The sequence below is a fragment of the Choloepus didactylus genome, chromosome 2 (genome assembly GCF_015220235.1).
Source record: "Choloepus didactylus isolate mChoDid1 chromosome 2, mChoDid1.pri, whole genome shotgun sequence".
Lineage (NCBI taxonomy): Eukaryota > Metazoa > Chordata > Mammalia > Pilosa > Megalonychidae > Choloepus > Choloepus didactylus.
In genome coordinates this window covers 12,052,767-12,077,156 of record NC_051308.1, presented here as the reverse complement: position 1 = coordinate 12,077,156, position 24,390 = coordinate 12,052,767, and the positions used below count along the sequence as shown (strand labels likewise).

At 42.2% G+C, this 24,390-nt stretch overlaps 1 protein-coding gene and 1 pseudogene across 3 annotated transcripts in view; one reads left to right on the top strand and one right to left on the bottom strand.

The window, feature by feature from the left end:
* Positions 1-24,390, bottom strand: part of SYTL3 (synaptotagmin like 3) — a 125,845-nt gene that overhangs the window by 24,384 nt on the left and 77,071 nt on the right. For 2 of the 3 annotated variants that reach the window (XM_037820655.1, XM_037820662.1), the window contains 4 exons: positions 24,206-24,272; positions 22,702-22,780; positions 18,783-18,907; positions 11,674-11,808 (listed from right to left, as the gene is read on the bottom strand). In XM_037820655.1, the coding sequence (XP_037676583.1) occupies positions 11,674-11,808; positions 18,783-18,907; positions 22,702-22,780; positions 24,206-24,272 (406 nt within the window). The remainder of the gene's footprint in view (positions 1-11,673; positions 11,809-18,782; positions 18,908-22,701; positions 22,781-24,205; positions 24,273-24,390) is intronic. The other variant, XM_037820671.1, reaches the window with a different exon arrangement.
* On the top strand, positions 5,960-7,076 carry LOC119521960 (annotated as a pseudogene).

Genomic DNA, 24,390 nt, shown 5'->3' with positions numbered 1-24,390 from the left:
AGGCTCTTTTGCAACTGTGGTGTATTCCTCCAGTAACTTCTGCCAGTCACAGCTTCTTCACTGATAGGGAAAATGTAAAGTGCATGAAAGCGTTGCCATGAAATGCATTACCTTTCAGACTTTAGGAAAAAAACAAAAAACAAAAAACAGAGGACATGTAAACAAAACTGAAAATCAGATAGGAACTCTGATATAATCTTTCTCCCCCACGCAAATGCTAAAAAGTTAACATGTTTCCCCAATAATTGTGGAAGACTTCAATACACCACTCTCTCCTATAGATAGATCAACAATACAGAGAACCAATGAGGAAATTGAGAACCTAAACAATCTGATAAATGAATTTGAATTAACAGACATATAGAGAACATTACATCCCAAATCATCAGGATACACATTCTTCTCTAGTGCTCATGGAACTTTCTCCAGGATAGATCATACACTGGGGCATAAAACAAGCCTCAATAAATTTAAAAAGATTAAAATTATTCAAAGCACATTCTCTGATCACAGTGGAATACAACTAGAAGTCAATAACCATCAAAGATCTAGAACATTCACAAATGTCTGGAGGTTAAACAACATGCTTCTCAACAATCACTGGGTCAAAGAAGAAATTGCAGAAGAAATCGCTAAATATCTAGAGATGAATGAAAACAAGAACACAACATATCAAAACTTATGGGATGCAGTGAAAGCAGTATTGAAGAGGATATTTATAGCTCTAAATGCACACATTAAAAAGGAAGAGCTAAAATCAAAGAACTGATGGAACTGAAGAAGCTAGAAAATGAACATCAAACTAACTCTAAACCAAGTAGAAGAAAAGAAATAACAAGGATTAAAGCAGAAATAAATGATATAGAGATCAAAGAAACAACAGTGAGAATAAATAAAACCAAAAGTTGGTTCTTTGAGAATATCAACAAGATTGACAAACCCTTAGCTAGACTGACAAAGTCAAAAAGATAGAAGACCCAAATAAACAAAATAAGTGAGAGAGGGGACATTACTATGAATCCCGAAGAAATTTAAAAAATCATAAGAGGATCCTATGAACAATTGTATGCCAACAAACTGGACAATTTAGAGGAAATGGATAATTTCCTGGAAACACATGAATAACCTAGACTGACCAGAGAAGACTCAGAAGACCTCAACAAACCAATCACATGTAAAGAGATCCAATCAACCATCAAAAAGCTTCCTACAAATAAAAGCCCAGGGCCAGATGACTTCACTTTCCAAAAAGAACTGACACCTGTTCTACTTAACCTCTTTCAAAAAATTGAAGAAAATGGAACACTACTTAACTCATTTTATGATGCCAACATCAGTCTAATACCAAAACCAGATAAAGATGCTATAAGAAAGGAAAATGACATGACAATCTCCCTCATGAACACAGATGCAAAAATTCTCAACAAAATACTTTCAAATTGAATCCAAAGACACATTAAAAAATCATACACCATGACCAAGTGGGGTTCATTCCAGGCATGCAAGGATGGTTCAACGTAAGAAAATCAATCAATGTAATAACAATACAGTAACAAAACAAAAGGGAAAAATCACATGATCATCTCAATAGATGCTGAAATAGTTTTTTTTTATAAAAACACTTCAAAAGGTAGGAATTGAAGGAAAGTTCCTCAATATGATAAAGGACATATATGAAAGACCCACAGCCAGCACAGTACTCAATGGCGAGAGACTGAAAGCCTTCCCTCTAAGATCAGGAAAAAGACAAGGATGCCCGCTGTCACCACTGTTATTCAACATTGTGCTAGAAGTTCTAGCCAGAGCAATCCAGCAAGGCAAAGAAATAAAAGGCATCCAAATTGGAAAGGAAGAAGTAAAACTATCATTATTTGCAGATGATATGATCTTGTATTTGGAAAATTCTGAGAAATCAACAACACAGCTACTTGAGCTAATAAACAAATTTAGCAAAGTGGCAGGATACAAGATTAATGCACAAAAGTCAGTTAATGTTCCTATATACTAGAAATGACCTAACTGAAAAGTCACTCAAGAAAAAGATTCCATTCTCTATAGCAACTAAAAAAATCAAGTACCTAGGAATAAACTTAACCAAGGATGTAAAAGACCTCTACACAGAAAGTTATGTAACTTTACTAAAAGAAATAGAAGGGTACCTAAAGAGATGGAAAAATATTCTGTGTTCATGGATAGGAAAGCTAAATGTCATTAAGACGTCAATCCTACCCAAACTGATCTACAGATTCAATGCAATTCCAATCAAAAGTCCAACAACCTACTTTGCTGAATTGGAAAAGCTAGTTATCAAATTTATTTGGAAGGGAAAGATGCCTTGAATTGCTAAAAACATTCTAAATAAGAAAAACCAAGTGGGAGGACTTACACTTACTTACTTTGAAGCTTACTATAAAGCCACAGTAGTCAAATCAGCATGGAATTGGCACAAAGATAGACAAATTGCTCAGTGGAATTGAATTGAGAATTTGGAAATAGATCCCCAGATCTACAGCCAACTGATTTTTGATAAGGCCCCCAAACCCACTGAACTGGGACATAACAGTCTCTTTAACAATTAGGGCTGGGAGAACTGGATATCCATATCGAAAAGAATGAAAGAGGACCCCTACCTCACACCTTACACAAAAATTAACTTAAAGTGGAGCAAAGACCTCAATATAAGAGACAGTACCATAAAACTCCTAGAAGATAATGTAGGGAAACATCTTCAAGACCTTGTATCAGGAGGTCGCTTCTTAGACCTTACACCCAAAGCACAAGCAACAAAAGAAAAAAGAGATACATGGGAACTCCTCAAAATTAAAAGCTTCTGTACCTCAAAAGAATTTTTCAAAAAGGTAAAGAGACAGTCAATCAATGGGAAAAAATATTTGGAAACCATGTATCCGATCAGAGACTGATATCTTGCATATGTAAAGAAATCCTACAACTCAATGACAATAGTACAAACAACCCAACTATAAAATGGGCAAAAGATATGAAAAGACATTTCTCTGAAGAGGAAATACAAATGGCTAAAAAACACATGAAAAAATGCTCATCTTTACTAGCTATCAGGGGGATGCAATCAAGACCACAACAAGATACCATCTCACACCAATTAGAATGGCTGCCATTAAACAAGCAGTAAACTACAAACGCTGGAGAGGATGTGGAGAAATTGGAACTCTTATTCATTGTTAGTGGGACTGTATGATGGTTTAGCCACTCTGGAGGACAATTTGGCAGTTCCTCAGAATACCAGATATCAAGTTACCCTATGATCCAGCAATTTCACTTCTTGGTGTATACCCAGAAGATCTGAAAGCAGTGACATGAACATATATTTGCACACTGATCCTCACAGCAACACTGTTCACAATTGCCAAGAGGTAGAAACAATCCAAATGACCTTCAACAGATGAGTGGATAAACAAAATGTGGTGTATACACAAGATGGAATACTACACAGCTGTAACAAGGAAGAAGGTCATGAAACATATGACAACATGGATGAAACTTGAAGACATAATGCTGAATGAAATAAGCCAGACACAAAAGGAGAGAGATTGTATGTTACCACTAATGTGAACTCGGTGAAAAATGTAAAATAAGTGCCTTAAAATGTAGACTATTGGGGACCTAGAGATAGTCAGAACCTAGTGAAGGGGGGAACAACAATATGTACAGATATGATAACAAGGGTGTTCTTAATGGTATGGGAGTGGTCAGGAGTGACTAGGGTTCATTAATGTCATTGTAAGTATCAGTGACTCATTGAAAGTGAACATGTTCGTTAATGGTTGTCTGAAGGCAAGTAACCCACAGGGTAGCACCACAAAGCTAAGTAAGTGTTAGCATAATATACTTATAAGGTATGACACTGGTGCAGAGGGTTAACAACAGAGGGTATGGAAAAACTACCCATTACGTATTAATGACCCTATTTAATAGGAATATCTTACTAACTCTACACTAATACTAGGGATTAATAATTAGCAGCTGATAAGAGCTCTGGGATATATTATGTTTTGATAATTGTTTGAAGTTGAGAGTGATGATAATTGTACAACTAAGTGAAGATAATGTAAGAAACTGTTTATCTTGGGATAGAATATATATTAAGTCAAGTTAGGAACCCACTACTTAATAAATCAAGCCCTCAACTTGAGGCTTGCTTTTGTGAAACTTAGGGTTGTAAATAGGAGGCTGAGCCCTCCTATAATTATGCTTAAGAGGTGCCTCCAGGCAACCCTTTGTTGCTCAGATGTGGCCTTTCTCTCTCTGCACCCAACTCAGCAAATGAATTCATTAACCTGCCCCCAACAAGGGACATGACTCCCAGGGGAATTAATCTCCCTGGCAACGTGTGACATGATTCCCAGGAATGGGCCTGGGCCTGGCAATGAGAGATTGAAAATGCCCACCTGACCAAAAGGGGGAAAAAAGAAAGGTAACAAGCTGAGGTCACAGTGGCTGACAAATAGAGTCGAGAGGCTGGAGGTTTCTCTTATGCAAGCTCCAGCTAGACATCCCAACTGGCCACAGCATGCCATGCCCTTACCAAAAGTCGTCCCCAATACCTAGGTCCCTACCTGAGATTCTATAAAAGATGCACTCACTAGGTTTTATCTCTCAGAAACTTAAATCCACTAGAGTGTTCCTATGCCAGACAAGGCCTAAAACCCAGAGGCATAGCCTCTTTAAGATCAATTATCAGATGCAGCCCCCTTCCCCATACTGTCCATACCCTCTTTTAACTCATTGCCTAGACACCCCTGAAGATGGAGAAAGAGATTGAGAGGAAGAGGTAGCAACAAACAAGATAAGATTGAACAAAGGTCTATGAATACTGAAACTTCATATAATTATATATATATTTTTGGATGCTGGGGTGTTGGAAGGGCTGGAAGGAGGTAAATGACATGGTGGAACTGTAGCCTATAGCATCCCTTGGGATGTGCTCTACAGCTGCTCATTGAATTGTGTCTTGAAGGTCTGGACCTTTCTGTATTTATCTTATATTGCATAATAAGGAAAGAACTGAAATTGTGAAACTGTAACCCATAACAATCTTTGAAATTACCTGTATGACTGCTTGTTGAGCTGTATATCGAGAGATGACACCTTTCTCTATGGATGTTATATTTTATAATAATGGAAATATCCGAAGTTGTGGAACTGTGACCCATGACCTTCTTTGAGATTTGCTCTCTAACTACTTGCAAAATCATACATTGAAAGTTATCACTGTTATGTATATATGTTAACGTTCACAATAAAAAATAAAAAGAAAAAAATAAAAAGGAAAAGAATAATGAAAAAAATGTTAATGTATTTTTCTTGACTCTGCCAAGTTCTGACATGAGGGTTATGAAAAAACTGGGTTATTTTTCTTCTTATAACAAAACAGTACCTGTTTATTGTAGAAAATGCAGAAAACACAAATGAGCAAAAGAATTTAAGGGAAAAGATAATCCCATCATCCAGGATTAACATTTTAGTATAATCCTTGGAGTTCTTTTTCAAGGTCTAACAGTATAAAACATTTTGTTTTTATAAACATGACCTACTATAATATTATTTTGTAATCATGTTTTTCATTTGTTGATATATATTCTTCACAACCTTAATATTCTTCCACCACATCATCTTTAATAGCTGTAAAATATCCTTCTGAATAAATGGACCATAATTTATTTAACCATCGTCCTATTGTTGAACCTTTTGGTCAAAACTAAAACAACTATAAACAATGTTGCCCCAGACATGCATGGACACACAGATTTGGCAATATTCGAGATCATTTTTTGAGAAAGTTTTCTGTAACAGAAATTTAGAGCTAAAGAGGACATGTATTTCAAAAGTGTTTGGTGTATATTCCTAAATTGCCCCCCAGAAAAATTGTAACAATTGATATTTACTCAGAAGTTTATGGGGCTCTTTTCCGGTTGGAACCATGGAGGGTGTCGAAGAGAAGAAGAAGAAGAAGGTGCCTGCTGTGCCGGAAACCCTCAAGAAAAAGCGAAGGAATTTTGCCGAACTGAAGATCAAGCGCTTGAGAAAGAAGTTTGCCCAAAAGATGCTCTGAAAGGCAAGGAGGAAGCTTATCTATGAAAAAGCCAAGCACTATCACAAGGAATATAGGCAAATGTACAGAACTGAGATTCGAATGGCTAGAATGGCAAGAAAAGCTGGCAACTTCTATGTACCTGTGGAACCCAAATTGGCATTTGTCATCAGGATCAGAGGTATCAATGGCGTGAGCCCAAAGGTCCGAAAAGTGTTGCAACTTCTTCGCCTTCACCAAATCTTCAATGGCACCTTTGTTAAGCTCAGCAAGGCCTCAATTAACATGCTGAGGATTGTGGAACCATATATTGCATGGGGGTACCCGAACCTGAAGTCAGTAAACGAACTAATCTATAAGCGTGGTTATGGCAAAATCAACAAGAAGCGGATTGCCTTGACAGATAACTCTTTGATTGCACGATCGCTTGGTAAATATGGCATCATCTGCATGGAAGACCTGATTCATGAGATCTATACTGTTGGGAAACGCTTCAAAGAAGCAAACAACTTCCTGTGGCCCTTCAAATTATCTTCTCCCAGAGGGGTGATGAAGAAAAAGACCACCCATTTTGTAGAAGGGGGAGATGCTGGCAACAGGGAAGACCAGATCAATAGGCTTATTAGAAGGATGAACTAAGGTGAGACACTGCATCCCAAGAGAGGTTTATTTAATACTAAAGTGCTGAATATTTTATTCCATTAAATATTGAGGGTTGGCTGGATTTTAATTAGTACTTTTGTAGAGAAAATTAAATCTTAGAGGATGGTTTGCATTACTCCTTTTGAGGACATTTCTGGGTGGAAGAAAAGCCCATTAAATTTATAAATGGAGACTACTTAAAAATGTCAACTGGGTTGGTACTGCTTTGTATCTGTCAGATTTATGTTAATTCATAGCTGTTAAGGTGATTTCTTTAATGGTTTTTTTTTCCCCCTTTCAGGTGTCTACTATGATTACTTTTATAATCTGGTCAGTTAATAAACAGTGATTGCTTTCAAATTAAAAAAAAAAAAAAAAAAAGTTTATGGGAATGCCTACTTCTCCACACCCTTGGCAACACTGAGGAGAAAAATGTTTAAAATTTGCTCAAATGCTCCCAAAATAGTAGCTTCTTTTAATTTTGTACTCATTTGACACTACTTGGGAGGCTGACATTTTTCTGTTTATTGCCCGTTTGTAATCCTACTTTTGTAATAAACAGAAATTTAATAAGCCTTTTCTAGCCTCAATTCTCTGTTTCTCAGCAAATATAAATATCTCTCAGAAGGACAGGCAACATCTTTGAGCAAGAAACAATAACCAGTCATTTGCTTTGTGGGAATTCCATTTCCTCAAACACATAAACACTGCTTTGCTCTGAAGGGAACGGGTTTCAATTAAATGCATAATAACTCAATTTAATGATAAAAGATTTTTAAGGGCACAAATCAGAGAAAATTTTAGAAGAAAGGATGGACATGGAGAGTCCTATTGAATTTGCACTTTAACTTGGAGTAATTATCCCAAGAAACTGAAAGACTAAGTAAGAATACACTTCACCCATATCTTAACCAAACATTATTTCACCCTCTTGAAAGTTTTCTAGGTTGGATCAGGCCCTGGGGAGGGCAGCTGAATCAGGGCGGCAGTCTGCTTGGGTCTGATCAGGAAAACCACCCAATTTAAGACTTCAACCAACCATACAGGATAGTTACAAAAAACCTGGGCTTTGACTCATAGCTCCTGGGGTGGATCAGTGTTCTGCCAGTTACTGAACGATCTTAGCAAGTCATGTAACCTCTGTGAACCTCAGCAAAAAGGGATAATATTATTTACCACAAGAACTGCTATGAGAATGACTGAGAGAGGTGAAGCACCTAACAAACAGCATGGAGGTTTTCAATAAACAATAGCTATGATAATGTTTTAGTCAATCATTTGACGAGTATTTGTGGAATGCAATTTTAGTGATAGGCGCTGCTCTGGACACTTGAAAATTACATTCCAATGGGTAGGTGAGATAGACAATAAAAAATAGATCCCAAGTAGGGAGTGTGTAGAAGGTGGGAAAAGGAAGAAGCACAGAGTGGGGGGAAAAAGGAGACGTACCCCTCAAAAGGCCATGTTCTTTTAACCCATTCCTGAGGGTGCAGACCTATGGGGGGTGGGACCTTTGGGTTAGATTATTTCAACTGAGATATGACCCACTCCATTCAAGGTGGTCCTTAATCCTTTTACTGGAGTCCTTTATAAGAGGATAAAGGACAGAAAAAGCCAAGAGAGCTCAAAGAGAAAAGGCTGGGAGAAGCTAAGAGAAGAACTGCAGGATACAGAGAGAAAGTTACTGGAACCAGAAGCTTAAAGCAATGAAACCCGGGAACAAAGGACCAGCAGACACCAGCCACACGCCTTCCCGACAAACAGAGGTGTCTCAGAAGCTGGCAGCCTGTCTTCAGCCCAGGTATCATCGTGTTGATGCCTTGAGTTAGATATTTTCATGGCCTAAGAACTGTAATTTGTAAGCTAATAAATCCCCAGTGTAAAAGTCAACCCATTTCTGGTACATTGCATTCCAGAAGCTTTAGCAAACCAAAACAGGCCAGGAGGGTGGACCTCCCTGAGAAGAGGACATTTGAGCAAAGACTTAAAGAAAGGAAGTGGGTAAGGGAGCAGTGTCTGGGAGCAGAATTCCAGGAAGAAGAAACAAGCTGCAGAAACACCCCAAGGCAGGAATGTGTCTGGCATGTTCAAGGAACAGCCAACGGCCAGTGTGGCTGAGTGGAGCAAGCATGGTAGACAGTGGTGGTGGATGAGGTCAAAGCACGGTTAGGGGGGCAGATCATGTAGGACCTGGGGACCATCATAAGGCAGATCCTGTGCCATATACCTGGCTCTGTCAAAGACACAATCCTATCCTTTGATGGAGCTTAGGTGGAGTCTAGTGGAACATTAGGCAGTTCAGAGAAAACAGTCCCTTCAGTTCTCTCTGAAGGTTTAGCCCCATCTTCCCAGACCAGTCTCATAAAAGCTCATGTTGACTGGATTCCTTGGAGTCCCTCTGTCGCCACCTGGGGCAAAACTTCGGATGAGTCTTGGAAAGGTCTCCTGGAAGCCACTCCTGTGCTCTCATGTCTCAGACTCTCATCACAGGGTTCAGAAGAGCCACCTTATCCTCAGGGAAGTGTTACCGCAACGCCTCCATCTTTCTGAACTATTCTCAAATATAAACAATGACTAGTCACGAAAAAAAGGATAACGCCACCTTCAGCCAGCTCTGAGGTATAGTGGCAGGGCCATTCCAAACTTCTCATGACCCCAGTCTCCCGGATGACGGGGCATCCCAGAAGCAGAGGGTCAAGGCCTCGGCAGTGGGAAATCCGGGTCCTGGCTGTGTGGCCCCAGGATGTGAGTGCACACAGCCTTCTGGTCTGTAAAATAAGGTGACAGCCCCACTTCCGCAGGGTGTGGGGAGGCCTTCATGGCAGGACATATGGTAACGGCTTTTGCATTTGACAGCTGAATCCTGGTCCTTAACCAATGTGTTTGAGAACTTGATGAAAAAGTGTACCTTCTTCCCAAGGAAGTGTACACAGGCATGTGCACACATTTCAGATACTTTGCAGAAATCCAAGGGAACAAGCTACTTACTGTACAATAAAGGTATCTAGGTTAGTGTTGTCCAATAGAAATATAATGTGAGCCAAATAGGTAATTTAAATTTTTCTAGTGGCCACACTAAAAATGAGAAGCAGGTGAAATTAATGTTAATAGTACATCTTATTGAATCCAATAGACCCAAAATATTATCATTTCAAATAAAAGTTTTTAAAATGTTATTTCAACATATATCAATATAAAAATGATTCATGAGATATTTTACATTCTTGTTGTCATACTAAGTCTTCAAAATTCAGTGTGTATTTTATACTCGCAGAAAAATATGGGTTGAGATTAGTCATATTTCAAATGACTCAATAGCCACAGCTGGCAAATAGCTACCATGTTGGTCTGCAGAGCCCCAGATTATTAAAGAATCCTTAACAACGATTTTACTCAAGGTCTGAAATGATCATTGCTCCACCAGTGTTTCTTAAACTGGAATGGGCACAGGGATATCCTGAGGCTCTTGTTAAATTGCAGATTCTGACTCTCTAGCTCTGGGGTAGGATGGGAGAGGCTGCATTTCTGACAAGCTCCCAGGGGATGCCAGTGTTGCTGGACCCCCAAGGGTGTGGGCAGTGGTTTTAATGGGGGAAGATCACACACGGGCTATCAGCATAGAGTAGATGGAAGTTGAGGATGTTAGCTATCTTTCAATGCACAGGTCTTACCTGCTCTGCCCCGCCTTTTGAATGATCCATTGTACTGACATGTAGATGGGGGGGGGTGGGGGTTATAATTATCTGAACCTAACATCATATTAGGTGAAACACAACTACCCCACGACACAGATACATTAAGGGACTTGCCCTGGGTCACACTTTTTGCTACCAAAGATGCTCAAACTTGAACTTAAGAAATTGGTTTCAAGAGTCTGCGTTCTTAACCACCGTTTCACACCACTCCTGCAGGATATGAAGGAATCTGCATTTTAATTTGATTTTCAAAGCAATCCAGTGAAATAAAAAGAACAATTATGACACCCATTTTCCTGGTAAGGACTCTGAGGTGTAGAGAGGTTTTATGGTTGTCTAAGGCCATAAAATAAGTTAAAGAAATATGACTATAACTGAGAACTCATTACCCCTCATCCAAATTGTCATCTACCATACCATATATATCACAATTCCAGGCATAAAGTAAGCATGCAATTAACATTTTTGAATAAGGAAATGAATGAATGAAAATGCCTGCCTAGAAACAGAGAATGCATTTAAAATATCACAAAGCAATGTTAAAAAGGAAGAGAAAAGTTGGAGGACTGATATTACCTGACTTCAATACTTACTATAAAGCTACAGTACTCGAGCCGTGCCAGTTAAGTGGTTTTGGCATAAGGATAGACAAATAAATCAGTGGAACAGAATAGGACACAACAAAAAGACTCACGCTTACAAAGTCATTTGATTTTCAACAAAAGCACCAAAGTCAATCGGGAAACCAAAGTTCTTCTGAAAAGGGTGCTAGAATAGTTGGATATCTAGTTGGAAAGAATGAACTTCAACCTCTACCTTACACTATGCACAAAAAATTAAAGTGAGCTGGATCACAGACCTAAACATAAAAGTTAAAACTTTTATAAAGCTTTTGCAAGAAAACAAAGGAGAAGTCCTCATGACTTGTGGGAAGGCAAAGATTTTTTAGATAAGACACAGAAATAACCATAAAAGAAAAATATGATGAAACAGACCTCATCAAAATTAAAAAAAAAAAACACTATAAGACACCATTATTTTATTAATTACTCTCTGTATGTATGAAAATATTCACAATAAGATGTAAAAAAATAAATAACCACCAAGGTAGAGAAAGTTTTTCACAGCTCCCAGTCCAAGTAAAATAGTACCTCCAAGTTCTACTGCATGCCTCCGTTTATCTCCCACACCTCGCCTACCAAATCCAATTTGATGTGATAACAACAACCACATATCCTGTGTCAAGAGTATCAGGATAAGACTCACATGTCTCGAGCCACCAGAAAATAAAGTACTGGGCGTTGGGTTGGATGAGCTATCCTCTTGCTTCAAAATAGGGTTAGTGGAGTGTTTGGGATCCTCCTGATTTAGAGGTTTCCGAATATCTGGTGTGCTGGCCTTCTGGAAAAGGAAAAACAAAATTAATATCATACCTTGCATCCTAATTTGATGTTCAGATGTGGTGACTTCAACAAACAAAGCCTGCAACTATTGCCTGACATTTCTAAACACCAACTTCCAGTTGCTGAGTGTGGTGGTTTGGAGCTCTATACCCCAGAAAAACATGTTCTTAAGCTTAATCCATTCCTATGGGTGTGGACCCACTGTAAGTAGGACATTTTGATGTGGTTACTTCAGTTAAGGTGTGGCCCAACTCAATCAGAATGGGTCTTAATCCTATTACTGGAGTCCTTCGTACCTGGAATAAAATTCAAAGAAAGGGAGAGAAAGCCACAGAAGGAGCAACCAGAACCTGAAGTTCAACAGAATGTGGAAAAGAATGGAGAGGCCAGGAGAGGCCGCCATTTGCACTGCCATGTGACCAAGGAGCCAAAGACCAAGGATCACCAGCAGCCAGTCTCAGAGCCCCAGTCTTCAGGAAGAAAGCATCACCTTGTTTGGACTTCTCCTAGCCTCAAAACTGTAAGCCAATAAATTCCCATTATTTAAGCTAACCTATTGCACGGTATTTGCTTGAGCAGCCAAGGAAGCTAAAACACTGAGTAAGGGTGACCCAAGTTGAGTTTGGATAAATGCACACCCACACATCCCCACCAGGCCCTGTTAAAGCTCTGGGATATTCATGGGTAACGGGTGAATTAGTTAGGGATTAGTAAAAGTCGTAAAGAATTTGAAGTCCAATTTGTGGCCTTCATATTGATCCTAGCATTTAATTACATGAAATATAATATTCAGCCTGATAGAAAGAGTTTTAACTCTAATATACTCATGGTAGTCATTAGCCACTTGTGGCTATTTAAATTCAATTAAATAAAATGAAAGTAGAGAATCAGCTGCTCAGTTGCAGTAGCCACATATCAAGTGATCAACAGCCACATGTGGTCAGTGGCTAGTGTATTGGGACAGAACACGTATAGTACATTTTCACCTACTGAGGAATGTACCACTTGACAGTGCTAGGATAGAGGAATAAACACAATGGGCAAGGGGGGAAATACTTCCTGATTTCCAATTTGAGACCTTAGGTTCTGATGCTGGGTTGGAAGTAGAACTCGAAATATGACAACTGCACCATACTCACAAATTTCAGGAACAAAATACTAAGTGAGACTATTAGAGAACAAATGAAAGACGTGATTACTTCCAAATTGTTACTTATGCTCTCAATCCCCAGAATGTCAACTCACTTCCAACAGACATTTGTTAAGCACACTATATTCTAGCCACCAGCTCTGTCCTGGGATGAGGAAGAGGAGTAATGGTGGTGAGGAAGAGAAAAAGGAGGAGGTGAAGGTACAACGTCTCCTCATTCTCCAAGAGCTCCCTAGCTAGCGGAGAAAATAAACACACAGTTAAAAGGAAGGAACTAGCCAAGTACAATGTGGGGAATAGGAGAGGGAGAGTTTATTCAGAATGGGGGCATCTGGGATGGTCTTCAATGGGAACCATGGCAAGTGCGGTGTTGAAAGGTGTCTAGGGAGGACCAAGAGGTGAGGCATCCCAAGTAGAGCCTCAACACCCCCAAGATGGGCATGTGCACACACCTGCTCCTGCTCGAGAGCAACACGAGCGGAGAGAATCAAGAAGCCAAGCCAGAGACGTAGACACAGAGGGATTGTCCGAGAGAACAGGCAGGGGTCAGCAGGGGAGATACAGCAACCGAGGCCACAAGGAGACAGCTGGAAGAGCCAGAACCAGGGAGAGGATTTCAAGAATGAATAGTGTTCAAAATAGAGAGAAAAGTATGAGAAAAAAGCAAGTATGAGAAAAACCTCACCTGAAATTAGAGAAATTTAAATTTTTAAAATTGGCAAATATTTATTTTTAAAGCTTCAAGTTTATGCTGGCAAGAGTGCTGGAGACTGGCTCCTGCCTGCCCTGCTGGGTGTCATGGAAACTGAGTCAACGTCAGAGGAGGGCAACCTGGCAGCATGAGTTAAAAGCCTACAAAGTAGCTACTAAAAGTGACAATCTATTGTTGACATGGAAAGAGAAAAAAACATGTTAGATTTTTCTATATTAAGTTACAAAAACATGTGAGATATGATGTCATTTTCATAAAATGAGTTGATGTGTATTGCATGTGGCTCTCTCTGGGGTCAACATCATGCAGGCGTTTTCTTCTTGTCTGTGTTTTGAAGTTTTCAATAGTGAGTAGGCATAAGTTTTCATAAACAAAAAACAGCACTAAAAGTCATTCTTTTAAATTATAGAAAATAACGGAAGTGTCGTCAACTGTGTCAGATGTGACAAAGAGACTGAAGGGATGATGACTGAAGATCATCCACCCGTTTATCAATCAGGGAGCCCTTGGAGCCTCCCAGAACAGTTTCACAGAGCAGTAAGGGGGAGTGGGGGAGAGTTAGACGGCAAAGAAATTAGAAGTGAAGAGGTGGGTGGGGGATAGGACCGGACAACATTTTCAAGACCTTTGTGAAGAAAAGAAGGAAATAGAAAGGTAGCCTGACACAGAACCCTTCAAAAGACGATGTTTTTATTTTTTAGGGTAAGAGAGGGGCATATTTTAGATGAAGGAGAAATAATCAGAGAGGGAAAGATCCGAGATACAAGTTGAAGGAGCGAGATCACTGAAGAGATCCAAAACACTGGTGGAAGGATCCACCTTGGAAAAGTCTGTCCATTTCTGAGGAAGGAGAAAAGGATGTTACACAACCCAAAGAAAGGCAATTTAGGAGGAAGATGCTAGAGGGCTCTCCTTCTGCTCTACTCAATCAACTGAGTCGAGTCAGAGACTGGCGCCCTGGAGAATGTGAAAGTTTTGGAACGGTGCTGCAAGAAAATTGAGAAGTCGTACAGGCGTAAAAGAATAAAATGAGGCTCAATATTAATATAAAGCTTTGTACCTCCTAGGTGTTCAACATATAACCATTTAACTCAAATTCCTTTAAGGCAACACATTTTTGGATCATCAAAAAATTGATGACAAAGGAACAAAGAAACCTACCTTTCTAACAGAGATTACATGGCATGCTAAATTCACAGCTAGGGAAGACTATGCCTTTAAATATTTCAGGACCCTGGAAAACCTTTAATGAAGCTTAGATGCAAATATAAACATTTCAAAATTATTAGAAACTTAATGAAGAACATGCTTAGTTTGATCAACTAAGGAATTCAACTTGAAATTTTGTGTGTTTAACCCTTCCACAACAGATTCTGAAGGACTTGTATGAATTTGTTAGATTTGATGCCCTATGAAAGGGCATTGAGATCCAAAAAGTATCTTAGTGTTGGTTAATAAAGGTTGTTTTGCCCTCTGTGGTTTTTAGTGTATTTTGATAACTATCTGGTACTTGGCCAAATTAAGAGAAAAATTATTACCCTGAATGAGGTCTACTCTGCAAAGTTATTATGTTTAATATTATACTTTGAAAGATCAATAAATGTTAGTTTTGATTTGATCAAATTATGGAATATGGAACCAAGCAATATGTGTGTTTGAGATTTTTGCTGATTTTTGATAAGAATGTAAGGAAATAAGAGAAGGAAGAGCAACTGCTGCTAATCAGAGTCTCCATCTCAGGACCACTCTTAACATAAACACTGACTCGGGTATCAGAAAAATACTCAGGCTTTCGCCTGGCCAATCGCAGGTCCCCTGTGTGATGATCCATCCCAGCTCTGGATGAGACCTTTAAATCTGAGGATGAAGTGTCTTACAAGCAAAACTGCTGCCTGTTTACTCCTCCTCTTGCTGCTCAGCCTTTGTGGTGGTGTGGGCAGGTAGGGGAAAGGAAGATGTACAAGGAGGGCCATACCCTGCGGTTGGCCAGGTGGTTTCTTTAGCTTTCAGGTGTCCATGGGAAAAAGTTCAAACAAGACAAAGGACATAGACTGAAATAAAGTTGTCCCCCTCCTCAGAAAGCCACTCCTAACAGCTTTTTACATTTCCTTCCTGAAAAGAGGAAAGCACAGGTGCAAGGTTTTACGAGCCAGTGTATATCAACTACACACCAATAAGACGCACAATAAAATCCCACTGGAATATACAGGAAATCACACAGGAAAAATAACAAGAATTCACTTCTTAAAGATTCATGGCCCAGATGCTCAAGTGAGGGTCTCTCCGGGAGCATTTTCAGAATGCGCAGCCTGAACGCAATGGTGAGAAGAGGGACATGAAAAAGATCCACAGCAGTTTTCTCAGTCGACATCCCTGAGTCTCCATGTGGCTTCAAGAAAGGTATCTTCTATTTCTTTGCTTCAATTTAGCCACCTGTAAAGTGGGCACCAGTATCCCCTAATTCCCAAGGGCACAGCACCATGTAATTAATGTTGACAAGATGTTCCAAAGTATTCCAATGAAAATATGAGTGCAATTTTTGTGAGCTCCAGTGTGACACAGTGTAATTGTAGCCTGACAAGTGTCCTATTTAAAGATGTATTCTTTATATTTTAGCCTTTATAGATCATGCCAGGATTGCCGGGATTTTATAAACATTTTGCTAAAGTGTACCTTAAAACAGCCACATCCTCAATTAAGACAGGGAGAAAGAATTCCTGCCAAGAGCTCCCAAGCACTGTTCTGCCAAGAACATGGCAGTCAAGCGGACACACCCATGGCAGTGTCCACATGGATGGGGGGCTGCATGGGTGAGGGAGGGGTTCCCAACCACCTCTTTGCCTCCATCCCTCAACTCCCTGAGCCATCAGACAATCTTGGCAGTCCTTTGGCAGGCTCTCTTCCACATGCGTTTGAGCAGAGGAAGGTGAGTGTCAAGGAACCCGTGTTACATAACCATCAGAATGCCCAAAACACCCTTCGGATACTTAGAATGCACCCCACACAGCACATCCCATCAGATACGGAGAACGCAGTAGTCAGCACCTAATCCTCCACCCACACCCATTTCTCTCTTTCTCTCCTGGGATCCATCAGCGCTGACACTATGGAGCAGGGGCTGTGGGTGTGGTCTCCGGAACAGGCCCTGTATCCTGGCTCCACCACTTCCAACCACATTATCCCCTTTGGTCATCTGTCCCAGTGTCTCATCTTTAACGGGGAAAATGATTGACAGTACAAATCTCAGTGTTGTTTAAAGGGTGGCCTTGTGTGATCCAGGTGAGAAAGACAATTATTCATGCCACCCAGAAACCACTTTCAGAACCCCTTTTCTTTAGTGGCCCTCATTTGTCCTCCTAACTTGGGGGCATATAACATAGGGGCTAAGCGTTCAGAATTTAGAATCATGCAAACCTAGATGCCAACCCTGGCTCCCTCTTATGAGCCCTGTGATATGAGACAAGTTGATTAACCTTTTACTAAAACCCAGGTGCTTGATCTTTATAGTGGGAGTAACAATATCTGTTCACAGTAGTTTTGTAAGAAGGAAATGTGATGACGTATGTAAAAAATGCTCCCTTCATGCCCAGAACATAGGAAGTGTTTCATAAATGGATAATAACCTTCTTCTAGATCTGTTTCCCTTTAGGGAAGGAGGAATTCCAGGGATGGCCATTAGGATGGTGCTGCCATGGCCTCTGGAAAGCTAGTGTGGACTAGCATTTGTTTGCATTTCGAGTTTCAAAGACCTTCCAAATGCTCCAGACACCTGGCTACTAAAAGTATCATCCAAGGACCAGCAGTGTCAGCATCACCACTCACTGGGAGCCTGTTGGAATGCACCCCAAATTTGGCATCTCATGCCTTGCTCCAGATCTACTGATTCAGTATCTGCATTGTAACAACTTTCACAAGTGATCCTCAAGCATATTAAAGCTTGAGAATTGCTGCTCCCGAGTTTAGGGTCCAAATAAAGACAGCATAGGTTCAAATTCCAGCCCCCCGTTTCCTAATTATGTAACTTTGGGCTTATCTCTAACAGTCTCAGTTACCCTAAGTGGAAAAGGGGGTTCACAAGATTGTTGTGAGGATACCACGAGATCATTCATGTAAAGCTTTTACTATAGAGTCTGGCATAATAATAAATGCTGGCAGCTTAGATAATAATTGGGTAGCAATTTAGATAATATATTATCTCCTTGGATCTAATAACACTGTGAGTCTGGACAGACTGGGTATTATCTTCATTTTACGGATGTATAACGAGGCTCGGAGGGTTCAGGTGACACGCCAAGGTGACCGGGGTGGCAGATGGAGGCAGGATTTGTAATCTAGAGAGCGGGTATGGCCGTTCCAGCAGGGGGGTGATGCCAACCTCATGCCTTGCCTGAACAACAGTCTGTCTGGGAAAAGCTTGAACGCAGAGCTGCAGAGAAGGGAGCCCTTGTGCAGCCAACCGGAGCAGTCCTCTCAAAGCCTGTAACGCCCAGGGGGATGCCCGCCACGGCCAGCCCACCAGCTATACTAGAACCCCAGTGTTCTTATTCTAAAGCCTGCTTCCCTCACACCCCAGTGCCCTCACTTCGGGTTCCTTAATCCCAGTGGAAAGCCAGAATTCACGATTTCCCTACAGGACTTTATTAGGGGAGTGCTCTCCTGTGGTTTAGAAACCTAGAGAAACCATCTCCCTCATGATCACACATGATTTTGCAGCATTTCTCTTTTCAATAATTTCAGAGCCAAGGACAGACTTTCACCAAGCACTGCTCGTCTCGAATGGAAGTAGGAGAGTCCCTGACCCTCAGTGAGGTTACTCACAGACCTCAGGAATAATGTCAGGAATGAGTGGTTCTCCCTTTGCAGGAGATGCCAAGATGCCCCAAGGACCAATGCATCCTATCTGAACTGTTTTCCAAGTATGACCTTGAATTTTGACCTTCACTGGGCCAAGCTTCCCTCAAGAGGGGCATATAATTATTTCTTTTCCAAGGGCTTACTATTTGGCTGTAAAATAAAATGAAACGTTAATCTACAGAGAAAACGAGTTGGGAAGCCTGGACAGGATAGCATGACAGCGACCGCGCGGGGGCCTGGCCGGCCCCTGGGATACCCTGGTGGTGACGTTGATGGCGGTGTCAGATCGGCTCCTTCTCTCCGTCCGACCCACACCCTGCCCGGGGCCCGTGGCTAGGAGGCATTCGTCAGAAGCCATGTCATTCTGGGACTTGGAGAGTTCTAAAAAACAAACACAAGGAGATGACAGCTGGGAATGCACAGCTTCGCCAAGACTCGGTGTCGCTGTCCTCTGGGTCTGCCTGCAACCCAAGCAAGGTGAGCCCAATCCCGGGAGGGAAAAGTGGAGAGAGGGGCTGAGGCAGCCTCCCCGAGGCCTGGTGCAGAGGTGGCAGAAAGGGGAAACCGCCGGATCCTGCACGCTGGTGACTTCGTGGGTGGCTCTGCAGGCTGAGTTACCAAGTTCCTCTGTACTCCTGCTTATATGCCTTACGAGTGTATGGTTATCCAATCAGGAAGACAGCAGCCTAACAAATGAGCAGGCTTCTCAGGAGTCCTTCACAAAGATTTTAAACTCAAATGCCATTTCTTTAGTCTTGGAATAGAAAGCAAAAAGAAGCTTCTGGCTGTCCTTATAACTACGTTTAACAAGCAAACCCAGAAAAGATGAGTTGAAAACAAATTTTTTTGCTGTTTATTTTTGCAGTATAATCACGGTCTAGAGTCAAGTTGTATGGAGTGAGAAGGGAGGAAACCACACCCAGAAAATGACAGGACCCCTTCAAGGATGAACTCTCTCTCCAAAAATGACTCCTTTTTTCCCCAGGAGGTCCTTGTTTCCATCAGATGTGAATCTTAAGAAACTAGCCCGGGAGCAGTGCTGCCTAATAGAGATATACCGTGAGCCACAAATGTAATTTAAAATTTTCTAGTAGCCACATTAAAAAAGTGAAACACTCACGGATACAGAGCTGTTTTTTGGGGTGATGAAAACTTTTGGTCGTGGATGGTGGAGATGGTGACAATATCGTGACCATGACAAATGCCACCAGGAATGTAATACTGCACACTTACGATTTAAGATGGCAAATTTTATGTTACTTCTCTTTTGTCACAATAAAAATTTCTAGAGTAAAAAGAAACAGGTGAGATTAATTTTAATGTTTTACTTAACCTAATAAATCCAAAATAGTATTGTTTCCACATATAATATTAAAACTAATGAAATATTTTGTATTTTTTCTTATTCCAAGAGTCTGAAATCGGATGTGCATTTGCCTCTTCTAGCACATCTCGATTCAGGACCAGACACATTTCAGATGCTCAGTGCCACATGGGCAGGTGGCTCATTAAATACTACAGCTGCAGACCACACCCTTGGCTTCTGATTCATCCACTCACTGGGATTGCATGGCACAAATCCTTATCTTCTTGCACTCCAGGGGTAAAGTCTGTGGAACATCTTTCTTCTCCGGAGAAGGAGGTCTCCTACGTGTTGCCCCGGATACCCCCTGTGCTGTCACCTTTTCCACCAGGGAGCCTCGCCAAGCCTGTCCTCTATAACCTTGGGGCATCTTTCTACACCCGGGCAGCTAGAAACGTACCAGCACATACTAGGTATTCAAAGAGACAAAATAAACAAAATCTTCCTCTGGCTAACGGCCAGCCTGAGCTCTGGAGGAGGCCGACGGCTCCAGTCTCTAACCTTGGGGAGATGTGTCTCTCCCAGCCATTTTTTATTTCTAACCCCAAAGCCTGAGCCTTCATTTGATCTAAGTTCACACATAAGGGGGTGGAAAAGCCTCTCCAGGCAACTCAGGATCCAACAAGTATTCTTACCTACCAGTATTACTAGGGGATGAAAAGGAAAAGGGAGAGAGAGAAGCACAGGTTGCTCCTGAAGCAAAACCCAATTTTCTCATTTCTTCTTCACTTTCTAAGGGAGACTCTTATGATGAAATCTGCAAATTTACTGATAATAAAAAGAGCTGGAATAACTCATTTCTTCCAGCTGGTTTCACGTCACTGGGTCACAGCACCCATCAGAGTTTGTCATTCTGGGTCAGTTTTTAAAAGCCCTGAGGGGCAAGGCTCCCACGGATGTTTTGGGTCGGGGTGCCCCCAGAGAGCCTGGGGCGCTACTTCTCATCCTTCCCACAGCCTGACTCCAGGCTCCTATCTTACCTCCCCCACAAGAATGTAGGGAAACAGGTGGCTAAAGCAATCATCAATCAATTAATCAAGAGGGACACATGAAAAATAGCTCAAAACCCGAAGAAATATGGATCAGCCCCTCCAAGCTGCTAAACGTCCTGCGGCAGAGCTCCATGCAAGGTATATTAGCCACGTGCGCCACCAGCAGGAGGCAACCCTGGGAAGGTCTTGAGCAGATGGCCCTTCCCTGGACCTGGGTTTTCCTATCCCTGCCTATGTGTCACGCCTCTGTGACCCTGCCCAGGCCTGTGACCTACAAGAGCTTGGACAAGCCCGAGGGGAGAGGCGAGCAGGTTTAGGAGTTCTGTCAATTTCCCATATCAGAGGAGGGAGGCTACTGAGCTTCTGCAAGTCCACCCCAGGGATTAGCTCCAGGGATCCCACCTGGGTTTGCTGTTTTGTTGACAACTGACTTTGTTCAAACAGGGGCCGGATGGGTGTGGGGGAGGGATGGGCGGGGTGGGCGCTAACAGTACGCATGCGCCGGCCTGCCTGCCTCTGCGCAGCTCCAGGCGCCTGGCGGAAGGCAAGTGCAGGATGGAACAAATTCAAACGCGTCTGCCTCCTCGGGTTTCTGTGGCTGGGTAGTGAGCGGCCGCAGTTAAGCCGCAGGCACTGATGACACAGCAGCAGTGGTGGGGGTTGAACAAACATAGACCGCGTGGATTGGGGTAGGGGCTGCATGTCTAGAAAGAGATGCGGGGAACGCCCGACCAGAAGCGTCAAAGCGCACGCAGCGGCTACAATCAGAAACCCCGCGTCCAAGGCTGATGGGCACAGGGTGTGGCACATTGTCACACAGCCTGGCAGGGATGGGGGTGCCGTTAAAACATCCGAGCTCGGTCAGCAAAACAGGCAGCATGAAATTCAGCGGCTTTCTCCTTCTGAAGGAGAAAGGGACAGATTGCTGCATGAGACAGCCATTGTGTCCGCTCATCTGAAGAGCGCAGGTTTGACTTTGGTTGTCATCACGCAACAGCTCCTGGGGAATACGGATGACCAATTCAAATCAAATAAGGCTGTCTCGGAGCCAATGGATGATACAAAAACGAAACCATCCAAATGCAATGGCAGGAAGAGGCATGAAGAATAGAGGCCAAACAGAAACCCAGTGAAAGGGCAATGGATGCTGAAAGCACCCCAAACCCACTAACTAGGTCTGAGCATCCTAGGAGGCACGAAATGGAGTCTGTTATCTAAGACTTGCATTTTAAGCTAAAAAGGAAAAAAAATATCTGAGCAGAAAGAATGCCAAAAGAGAAAAGATTCTCAGCAGTGACAGTTCTGGGTTACTTGCTTCTACAACTTGCTCGATTACTGGGTTATTGAAGAAAACAATTTTACTAAGGAGAAAAGGAGAGTGGAAAAGTAATTTCATGCAAAAGTCAGATATGGGGCCCATCAAGCCCAAAGGGTTGTGTTGTTATGTTCATGGTAATCCTATCACTGAGTTTTCTTTGTTGGTTGGGGAGAGTGTAGAATGGTGGTCCATGCTAGCTCCAAGGGCTGTTTCCAGCTCCTTTCCCCTTGTCTCTGAGCTGGGGACACGTACACTAAGCGAGCCCAGTGCACTGAAGTGCGGTTTTCTCTCTCCAAAAAGGAACCGGAAGCCTGCTCTGCCAGTGAAGAGGAGAAGGGCCTGGGAATGGGGCTGCCCCCGAGAAAGCCCCAGAGTCCAGGGAACAAGTGCGGGGTCCTGTCCCAGGGACAGTCCCAGCCAAGGTCGCTGGCCAGGCCCTGCCCAGTCTGCTTGGCTAGCCCGGTTGGCTGTGGGAAGAACACATCAAGAGGCATCCACTTACTTTTCATGTGGGTGGTAACAGACAGAAACAAATTTTCCACCGACTTATTAAATCCTTTAAACTGACCAAGTTCTTGTAACTAAAACAAAGACAGAAGGAGAGAGAATAAGAATTATGTTCCATGGCCTGTGTCTGCCCCAGCAGTCTCTAGACCGCCAACCCCAAATCAGTGCCAGGTGCATGTGGGTGCAGGTGTGTACAGGTGCCTGCGGGTGTGGGTGTGTGCAAGCGCCTGCGGGCGTGAGTGTGTACACACATGCCTGGAAGTGGAGAGGGTCTCAGTTCTCTTGGGAGGTCTCCTCTTGACTCAGCTTTTCTCCACTCTATTTTGGCATCACATTAAAGAAAGGGGCTTTTTCAATTTGTTGCTGATAACAACCATCTCTTAGTATCTGACGTTTAGTTGGCTCAAAGACAGTACCCAGGTAAATTACTGCTTGTTTAATCTCCTTTTGCTTATAACCCACCCTGACTTCACCCAGAAGGGAAGGCAACGTGGATGGAAGGCATTTGAAATAAGGGCTAAGGGACAGTACCAGGCACAGGGTGACCAAATTGGGGCCAAGGAGTTCCATTCTCAAAGCAGAAGGAAGAAGAAAACAACAGAATGGGCATCACTTCCCATCACCAGTCTCATCCATCTACCTATTTGTCCACCCACCCATCTGTCCAGCTGTCTGTCCATCCACCCACCCACCCACCCATCCAATAAATAAGAGAATTTAAAATCCCAGGGAGAGAGCAGAGCAGGATTTTGAAGATCGCCCTGGGTCTCAGTTTGATATTAGAAAGAGAATGTATGTTTTCTCTCTCTCACCACCAGATGCACATTTCCCATCATATCCTCCAATATACGGAGTGACTCCCTTTCATTCACAGAATAATAAGAATGAAAGTGATCAATACCATAGATTTCCACAGCGCTTAACATTTTTCAAAATACCGTCGTATACGTTATTTTATTAATGTCTCACAACAGCCACAGGAGACAAGCTGGATGGGAAACCCTCCTGATCACACTGCTAATGGGTGGCAGATCTTTTGACAGAAATAGTCCTGGTCCACTTTACACCAGGACACAAAAGAGACACACGTTTGCACAGACATTCACACTCTCAGACCCTTCTGAACCAGCCCGCTTTTCCCCTTAGACACACAGGGGTCCCCAGACACATACCAGCCTCTGCAGATCCACACACTCAAAGGCATAATTAGGAAAAGAGAGCCAAGGAAATGGCGAGACAAAAAGGCACCAGGGTGTTGGGTGCAGGACAATTGATAATGGCAGATGGTCTCAGGACCATGGAATGCTGACAGAAGACCCAGAATCTCCCAACCTCCAATTCAGGGCCTGCGTTCTCTGCCTTGTTTAATGACTCACTCCAGAGCTAGATCCCTTCGCTACGAGGTTCACTACTCAACCTTTCAAGCCTCCTTCTTTCCTATGTCTCTCTTCCATTTCCCCCTTCCCTAGGGAAGCACACAGAACGAACAGATACATTACCGCAGTCTTGCCACTGCACTGGTTTTCGCTGAGAGGAGGTGGGGTAGGAGGAACCACAGAAATTTTGCTGCCAAGGAAAAATACAGGTGTAAGGAACAGGTTGTGAACTATGCAAATTATTCGTTTTACAAAGAGACAAAAAATGTGTCATTATCCTATAATTCAAGCCCTTAGCTTTTCCTTTT